This window comes from Octopus sinensis, linkage group LG17 (assembly GCF_006345805.1).
Source record: "Octopus sinensis linkage group LG17, ASM634580v1, whole genome shotgun sequence".
NCBI classification, from domain to species: domain Eukaryota; kingdom Metazoa; phylum Mollusca; class Cephalopoda; order Octopoda; family Octopodidae; genus Octopus; species Octopus sinensis.
Window position 1 is genome coordinate 39,500,800 of NC_043013.1, and position 10,417 is coordinate 39,511,216.

The 10,417-nt window shown below is 37.5% G+C and overlaps 1 protein-coding gene across 1 annotated transcript in view; it reads right to left on the reverse strand.

Annotated features, from left to right (window-relative positions):
- LOC118766646 overlaps window positions 1–6,608 on the reverse strand; it is a 24,357-nt gene extending 17,749 nt beyond the window's left edge. Inside the window, exon 1 of the mRNA XM_036510203.1 lies at window positions 6,581–6,608. Within this exon, the coding sequence (XP_036366096.1) occupies window positions 6,581–6,608 (28 nt within the window). The remainder of the gene's footprint in view (window positions 1–6,580) is intronic.
- Window positions 6,609–10,417: the final 3,809 nt, after the last annotated feature.

The following is a 10,417-nucleotide window of genomic DNA, read 5'->3' on the forward strand; positions in this document are numbered from 1 at the left end:
AGTGGCCGTGCTTTACTACCGGTAAGCATATCTATCTATCTATCTATCTATCTATCTATCTATCTATCTATCTATCTATCTATCTATCTATCTATCTATCTATCTATCTATCGAATTTATCTGTAATATAATATGCGACAATTATTCGGTTGCCATAATAAGACTCCGAGTTTCGGATATCGGGACGGAAATCTGCTCCGGCATCTCGTCAGTTATCAAGGCAATTAAAAAATGCTAAGAAAATGACCGTTAAACAAAGAGAAATTACTATGTAATTGACTGTTATTAAGACAAAATAGCTATTAGAATGACCGTCAAATAAGGGAAAAACCGAAGGGGAGAATGTAAAAAAAAGCAAAATGCTCATAGAAATCGCGTATGCACGCATGTACATACATACACATACGCGTATGCATACCCACGTAATTATGTGTATGCTCGCTCACACTCGCATGAAACACATACATGCACACCCACACATACGCCTATATATGCACATATTTCTGCAACCGTACATGTACCCAAATACATATCTACACACACGTGCACATACCCATACGTCTAAATCCGCATATGCTATATATGTGTACATATGTGTACATGTATGTGCATATATAGACGTATGTGTGGGTGTGCATGTATGTGTATCATGCGGGTATAAGCGTTCATATGCATATAGGCACATGTAAGTGGGTTCACGTGCGCGCATGTGTATGTATGCACATGTGCGCATATGCGATTTCTATGAGCATTTTTACTTTTACTTCATCCCCTTCGGTTTTTTCCCCTTATTTGACGGTCATTCTAATAGCTCTTTTGTCTTAATAACGTTCAATTACATAGTAATTTCCCTTTGTTTAACGGTCATTTTCATAGCATCTTTTGATTGCCTTGAGAACTGATGAGATGCCGGAGCCGTTTTCCACTCTGACATCCGAAACTGAGAGTCTTATTATGGCAACCGAATAATTGTCACGTATTATATTACAGACATATATATAGAGACGCAGGAGTGGCTGTGTGGTAAGTAGCTTGCTTACCAACCACATGGATCTGGGTTCAGTCCCACTGCGTGGCTCCCTGGGCAGGTGCCTTCTACTATAGCCTCGGGCCGACCAAAGCCTTGTGAGTGGATTTGGTAGACAGAAACTGAAGGAAACCGGTTGTATATATGTATATGTATATATGTACGTGTGTGTATATGTTTGTGTGTCTGTGTTTGTCCTCCCAACATCGCTTGACAACCGATGCTGGTGTGTTTACGTCCCCGTAACTTAGCGGCTTGGCAAAACACTCCGATAGAATAAGTACTAGGCTTACAAAGAATAAGTCCTGGGGTCGATTTGCTCGATTAAAGGCGACATCGCCACAGTTAAATGACTGAAACAAGTAAAAGAGTAAAAGAGTGTATATATATATATATATATATATATATATATATATATATATATTAGAAGAAATGAGGTTCTCAGAAATCCGGATGGTTTTATATTTACAGATATTTATTAGTATGTTACATGTTTTTATGCATCATATATCATACATTAGCGCGTTCGTCCATTCTAGTGGAGTCTTCAAATTAAAGAACCTACGCGTAGATTTTGAAATTGTTTGTCAATTCACATCAAAACTAAAATAAGCAAAGATAAATTCAAAAATAATTCCTTATCTTGGTAACTCTGGGCTGCGTCTTATTTTCACATAAAGTTATGCACGTGAGTAGAAATACTATTGGTTTCATAATTTAGTACAACACCAGCAATTTCAGAAGTCGGGTAAAAAAAATTAGACCGACTGTATTGCTTAACTATCACTTATTCTAGCGACCCTGAAAGAATAGTAGGGAAAGCTGAACCCAGTGGAATTTTAACTCACAATATAAAGACGGGCGAAACGCCGCAAAGCATTTCGCCCGTCGTGCTAATAATTCTGGAAACTCGCTGACATAAGTGGAATTAAAATTCCTTTCTACTATTGGAACGAGGCCAAAAAATTGTGAGAAAGGGCTAACCAAGCACATGGACCCCAGTGCTTGACTGGTAATTATTTTATCCACACTGGAATGATGAAAGGCAAAGTCGACCTAAGCAGAATTTGAGCTCTGACACTAAGAGTAGATGAAATGCTGCTAAGCATTTTGTCTTGTTTGTTAACGAGTTTGACTTTTTAGTATAAGGCCAACAATTTCAGAGCCAATGGTAAATCTATTAAATTAGCTCCAGTGCTCGACAGTTACTTTCTTTATCGGTTCGAAAGGATAAAAGCCAAAATCGACTACTGTTGAATTTGAACTCAGATCATAAAAATGGAAGAATGCTGCAAATCATTTTGCCCGTAATTCTAACGATTTTTCCAGTTCGCCGCCTTACCTATTTCTTTACTACTCCCAAGGGGCTACACACAGAGGGAACAAACAAGGACAGACAAACGGATTAAGTCGATTATATCGACCCCAGTGCGTTACTAGTACTTATTTAATCGACCCCGAAAGGATGAAAAGCAAAGTCAACCTCGGCGGAATTTGAACTCAAAACGTAAATGCAGACGAAATACCGGTAAGCATTTCGCCCGGCGTGCTAACGTTTCTGCCAGCTCGCCGCCTTACCAGCACGCAATAACTATTGCAATTGCTATTAGCGTTTAGTGTTTGGGTACGTATGTATGTAAAAAAGTATGTATGTATATATGTATGTATGTATGTATGTAATTATGTGTGTATGTATGTATGTATGTATGTATGTATGTATGTATGTATGTATGTATGTATGTATGTATATATGTATGTATGTATGAGTGTGTGTCTGTGTTTGGATGGATGGATTGGTGAAGACGCATGTCATGCTGTTTACGTTATTCAGAATCGGTGGGTGAGTCGTATCCTTGAGTAATACGCATTAATTTACGTTGCTTCCCCCAGGGGTCTCTTGCAGCTCTCAGTCCTTCAAACTATCAAATTATGGATGATCAAATGCCGCAGTGGGTTGGGCAGGCTGTGAGAAGTTTTCTATGCCTCCACGAAACTACATAATCACATGCAACAGTTGACAAATGCCTGTTAGCTGTTACCAAGATATACTCTATGAATATAGAGTATATCTATATTCTATAGACTTATTCTATTGCATCATTTATATTTGTATATACGGGACGGTGCTGAACAGTTCCTGGCTTTGAGTAAAAGAAAATATAGGAGGACCAGTTAATTATAATAGTATTGAATTTATTCAACAAATTCCCCTCTCAGATTACTACCCTTAACGCAGCAGTCCTTCACTTTTTCTAAGCCCTATAAAATATCTGGGAAGTTTTGACCTCCAGCCACACCTTTCGCAATACCATTAAAGCCAGGGTTTTTCAGCACTCCCTTGTATGTATAAATGTATGTACACATGTTTTTGTGTCTGTGTAATTTGTTTTATGTATTAGAATCATTCCTAGTAAAACGAACTTGTTACTTGCAAAGAACAAAGATCGATCACTTTAATTTATTAACAACAATGATAAATGTAACATTTTGAACTTCAGAATATCTTGCATATTGTTGCTTTTCTCCCTATAAATTGTATCTGTAATGTGCGTGTTAAGTGTCTGGTTCTCTGACTTGAAACCCAAGCATTTCCCGATTGCCACTTAAGCATTTACAACGTAACCAAGTATATCAGTAATTATCGTTATCAGAAACAGCCTCATGGATGGTGTAATGAAATTGAAGTAAGATGTTGAAGCATCCCTTCTGCGAGTTTATTTTTTCAACAGTAAAGGGAGCTATTTTTCGGAGAGATAAGCTATCAAATACCCCTTTCTTCTGTCTTCCCACATAGCCTACACATAAACTAACAGAGAATACAGCTTAAAGTTAAATTGGTATGGAGCTTTCTGAAAGATACGTATAGCTTTTGCTAGTGGAAGCAAAACTATTATTTAAAGGTTGATTCTTTAAGATGAATCATATGGGATTGTTTAAAGAAGGCTAGAACGTCAATGCTAAAAGATATTTCGAAACAATGGACAACTGTCGAAGCATCATAACGGATCGGTAAATAAGCATCCTTAAAGTGAAACAACGCATTGGTAGGTAAACAACCTATCAACAAATAGAAGAAAGGGAAGGGAACATCACATTTCAACTAACTCAGAATAGCTAAAGGTAAGCTTTTTAAAGTTTCATGCAGTTTAAATATGGAAATTTAGATTGTTTTGTATTGGATATTCATCGCGTAGAGTGTTCCTAGTCAATTCAGTTACCGCGGCAGGTGGACAGTGGAAATAAATAGACAAAATCCTTTCACATTTATTAAAAGATTTAAAAGGTATGGAAGACCCTACATACAAAAAAAAAACAATGTCCATTTAGTTCTATTTACCCGGGAGCTCTGGGCAAAATATTTAGTGTATGACCATCCTTGGGACATACGTAATCTTTATATATATAAAACTGAGAATGTGTGGCTGTCTGTCTGTGTGTTTCCCTAAATCTTGAGAACTACACAACCAATTTTATTCAAATTTTACACATGCCTTATTTAGGGTAACTTTTTGCCTAGAGCCCACTTGCAATATCATATCTTCTCCACTACGATTCCCTAAAACTTGAGAACTACACAACTAATTTCATTTAAATTTTACACATGCCTTACTTAGGGTCCATGTAGTTTCAGGGGCAAAAAAATGTTCAGCTTCTTGCCTAGAGCGAGCCCATAGCAATATCATATCTTCTTCACTATTTCAGTATTACGTGTTAAAAGTGAAACAAAAACATTTCTCTATTTTATAAAGTATAATATAATCGTAACATAACAAAAGTAAAAATAGCAATTGATATAAAATTGCCTCAATGACTTGAACTTGAATAAGTGGTTACACATGAATCGGAATAAATTAAAATTAAAAGTATTGTGCAGAAATGGAATAGTCCAGATGGATAATAAAAAATTAAATTGAAGAAAAGACAATTGTCTATAAAGTATACAATGTAGAGTATTGTGGAAATGTAAGCGTTCAGTGTTCCTAGTCCCTTTAAAACCCATCGCTGGTGGATAGGGGAAATAAAAAGACAAAGATATAAATGTATGGAAGACCCTACATGCAAAAACTATGTCCATTTACGTCTGTTTACGCGGGGGTTCTGGGCAAAATGTTATAATGCATGACCATCCTTAGAACATAAGTAACGTGTGTGTAAAGTTTGATGAAAATCGATTGAGAATTGTGGAAATGTATACATTAGTCATTATACACACATACTGGGATTTATATGTACTAGATACAAGATAATATAATAAATAATTAAAATAAATAAAAAGCCAACAATTTGTTTCGACTCATATCCACTAATGAATTTATAAACAATTTGTCTGTGTGCGTGCGCGCGTGTGTATGTATATATATATATATATATATATATATAATATATATATATATATATATATATATATATATACATATACATGTGTGTGTGTGTGTGTGTGTGTGAGAGAGAGAGAGAGAGAGAGAGAGAGAGAGAGAGAGAGGACGTGTGTGTGTCTCCGCAATAACAAAGTAGTTTTTACGTGATCGCTTTATCAGTCAAAACAACCAACCAAATTTCCTAAATGTACATACTGCACCCAAAAATGAACATGTAAATGGTGTTTTGATCTTTTATCTACCGACTCAGGTATAAGCTGCGACTAAACAACAAGCACCTAATAAATAACAATATCATTATTCACACACAATTGACACAAACTCATGCATGAGCGTTTCCCTTATTTTCTATTTGGTTATTTGATAACATCAATATCCACGGGTAAAATATTGGCTGTATACATCCCCGCATGCCAGACATGCGGTGTCAGTTTTCTTTAGTTACGACAAATGTCAAAGCTCTTCTGAACAAACAAGCTCTACAACCAACCACTTGAAAGCCTAACACTTTCAAGCATCATTCTTAACTGCGCCAAACCTCAAGTGTCATCACTATCGCCAGTTCCTTAAATTACTAAAAATAAGTAAAAACAAATAAATATTGTTATAGTTGGGAAGAGCCTATAAAAGATTCAACGGTTGCTGCTTGTCTATATTTCACTTTACTTTCTTTTTCGAAATAATCTGCAAAAATTATTTTTCGCCACGCCATCTTCCTCAATGGGTTTATTTTTTTTTTTGTCTTTTAAATACTTGACACGGGTTCAGCTCAAAATACTTTCCAAATAAATTAGGGATTTAGAAAGAAAGTTCACATTGTGTCTGTGTTCGTCTCCTCACCCCACCATCGCTTGACAACAGATGTTGGTGTATTTATATCCCTGTAACATAGCGGTTCGGCGAAAGAGACCGATAGAATAAATACCAAGCTTACAAAGAGTAAGTCCTCGGGTCGATCCGTTCGACTAAAAAGCAGAGCTTCAGCTTTGCCGCAGTCAAATGACTGAAACAAACAAACGAATAGAAAAATAAAGAATTTGATTGATGTAGATTAGTTTCACAGTGTCTGAAAGAAAGACGGGATGGTCACTTGTGATTTGGATTTGATTATATGGCGGTTGGGTGAAAGGAGATACAGAAAAAATTGCAAAAATTATAATGAAAGTAAACTTACGGAAATATAATAGAAGATATTTCGGCATATTCACTGTTGCTCGGGCTTAACTACAAAGAATAACGTCATCTTAAAATTCGAGTATATATATACATACAAATACACACACACACACACACATATATGTGTGTGTGTGTTGCTCATCCTCACCTTCTCTCTCTCTCTCTCTCTCTCTCACTCTCTCTCTCTCTCTCTCTCTCTCTCTCTCCACTAAATACATCACAAACTCATATCTGTGTATGTGTGTGTGTCTGTCTCTCAGTCTGTATGTATGTATGTATAAATGTATGTAACGTATGTATGTATGTATGTATAAATAAGCTTACATACTTAATACGAAATTCAGTCGTAGTTATTGCTGTGATTCCCCACTTGACTGAACATGCTTCATTCATGTGAATGCTTGTGTGTGTGTGTGATATGTACGTATGTGTGTGTGTGTGATATGTACGTATGAGTGTGTGTGTGTGTGTGTGTGCGTTTGTCTGCGTATGAGTACATACATACATGCATACATACATATGTTTTATGTTTAGATATATATAGAGAGAGAGGGAGAGAGAGATAGAAAAGAAAATATAAAATATAAAATACACGTGGAAATGTAAGGGTAAAATATGAAAAATCAATGAAAATGCACATTGCAAATAAAAAAAGGCTATTTATGACAGGTAACGACAAATATATACATTTAGATTGACTGAGGTAGTTATACGAGTCATAAAAGTCATTATTATGAGATGATTATAAGATGATAATAAAGTAAGAGAACAAAACGGACCATGGTTTACGCAAAGCTATTCATCGTTTGAACAACACCGGTTATATATACACGCACACATAAGACCAAAGATTACCGGGTAACTTACTTTTAGTTTACGTTACCTCATCTTAAAATCTATTTGCATTGTTTCTCCTTTGCTCTTTTACTCTTTTACTTGTTTTAGTCATTTGAGTGCGGCCATGCTGGAGCGCCGCCTTTAGTCGAGCAAATCGACAAGAAGACTTATTCTTTGTAAACCTAGTACTTATTCTGTTGGTCTCTTTTGCCGAACCGCTACGTTGTGGGGACGTAAACACATCAGCATCGGTTGTCAAGCGATGTTGGGTTGACAAACACAGACACAAACATATACACACACATACACATATACGACAGGCTTCTTTCAGTCTCCGTCTACCAAATCTACTTAGAAGGCTTTGGTCGGCCCGAAGGTATAGTAGAAGACACTTGTCCAACGTACCACGCAGTGGGAATGAAGCCGGAACCATGTGGTTGGTAAGCAAGCTACTTACCACACAGCCACTCCTACGCCTTTACATCTTTCAACATTATATTCCACATACGACGCTTCCAGCAAACTATCAAATTTTATTATCATCCCGCCTGAGCCAGACACAGTTTGCAACAACTAAGGAACTATTTAAACTATCTGAGAAATGTTCCACTGTCGGTTGCCAAACCAACTTTCTTAAGCGTTGCCTCAAAAACTATAACACCAAACACTATGAAGAACATACACTTACCAACATGCTTCTACTCACCAGACCTCCGACAGCCACTAACCTATTTACGCAAATTCTGCATCAAGAAAATCATACAACATCTACACTAGCAACTCCAGCAACTTCTTAAAAAGATCACTGACACAATTCCAAACGTATCTTAGACACAGAGCCTATAAATCAACCGCGGCTATAAATCAACGTTATCTCAACCGCCGCAATCTTGAGAAGTAAAAAACGCCTTGAACAAAAGTTCCTATGACTTTACCAAAATCACTAAAAGAACAAAGGTTCATTACACCACAACAGCAGAAATAATCAAGGAACCATCGTCACTGAGGTTACCGACACTTCAGACAATTGGAAGCACTCCGTCGGCTACGACGATGAGGGTTCCCGTTGATCCGAATCAACGGAACAGCCTGCTCGTGAAATTTACGTATAAGTGGCTGAGCACTCCACAGACACGTGTACCCTTAACGCAGTTCTCGGGGATATTCAGCGTGACACAGAGAGTGACAAGGCCGGCCCTTTGAAATACAGGTACAACAGAAACAGGAAGTAAGAGTGAGAGAAAGTTGTGGTGAAAGAGTACAGCAGGGATCACCACCATCCCCTGCCGGAGCCTCGTGGCGCTTTAGGTGTTTTCGCTCAATAAACACTCACAACGCCCGGTTTGGGAATCGAAACCGCGATCCTATGACCGCGAGTCCGCTGCCCTAACCACTGGGCCATTGCGCCTCCACACTTCAGACAATAATACAGTACTCGTTACAGATTTGACAGGATCTCTATCCCACGAAGAACCTAAACTTCTCAGTCTTGGCCCCAAATTTATATTAACCCTACGACTAGACGACAAGATGATGCTAAATCTTGAAACCAACTTTTGCCGAGCTTCCTATCAACTCAAATGGCTGTCAGTATTAAATACTACTACTACTACTACTACTACTACTAATATGAACGGTGGAGGCACGTGGCTTAGTGGTAAGGGTATATTCTCAAAATAAGCTTGGGGCAACAACATATCGCTTTTGTCAGCCGGTAGTCATCACCGAATTTAATCTGTCACACAAAACATCAGCGACATATTAGATGCAATGCTCCACATATGGTCTTACTTTATACTTCTTGCGTAGACGAAAGAAGTGTACGGTGAATACTTTTCAGTGAAATAAATTACTCAGAGCAGGACACACACACACACTCACAATGCACGCGCGCGTATGTGTGCGTGTGTGTGGGTATGCGCGCGTGTGTGTGTGTTTTCGTGTGTGTGCATGTATATTTATAAACGAGTGCTTTCATTCAATACAAATCCATAGTAAGTAACGTAGAAATCCATGTTCAAACTGCGTCCTTTCAGTGAGAGATAAATATACCTTTTGTTAACACGAATTCTCAAGACGACGAGATGGCAGAATCGTTAGCACGCCGGCCGAAATGCTTTCTGGTATTTCGTCTGCCGCTAAGTTCTGAGTTCAAATTCCGTCGAGGAAGAGTTTACCTTTCATCCTTTCGGGGTCGATAAAATAAGTACCAGTTACGCACTGGGGTCGATATAATCGACTTAATCCGTTTGTCTGTCCTTGTTTGTCCCCTCTGTGTTTAGCCCCTTGTGAGTAGTAAAGAAATAGGTATTTCGTCCTCCGCTACGTTCTGAGTTCAAATTCCGCCGCGGTCGACTTTGCTTTTCGTTGTCTATAAATTAAGTACCCGCTAAGTGCTGAGATCGATATAATCGACTACCCGCTCCCCAGAAATTCCAGGCCTTGTGCCTATAATAGAAAGGATTAATACAACTCTCGCTAATATTTATATTCATTTATTCACTAAATATCTATACACATACTTTCGTCGTATCGCATATCGTCTGTGCAAAGTGCAACGTAATATTATTTTCAATCAGTTCACAAAAAGCAGCTTACATAATATTTGTCTTCGGCAAAATTGCGTAGTGTCGTTGTTAGAAAGAGAGCGAATAAAATAAAATGAGACAATTTTAATATTTAGGTGAAAATTAAAATAAGAATTGAAAATATAATAAAAAGAAAAAACATTGTTTGTAACTTTCACTGTGCTATGCATGTGGTCAAGCGTTCAAGTACTGGTCAAACTTGAAGAAATTTTTTACTTCAGCCTTTTCTTTTCTTTATCCATTGCAAAATACGAACACGCAGTTCCTATACTCGTGTTCCCATATTCATCTATGAAGCTACAAATGTCGCCATGCATAGAGATGGTGTACTCTCATAGTTTGCTTCACAAACGTATGAGGAATGCTTTGTATTATACAAATAAATAAATAATGACTCCAGGTAGTTAAAA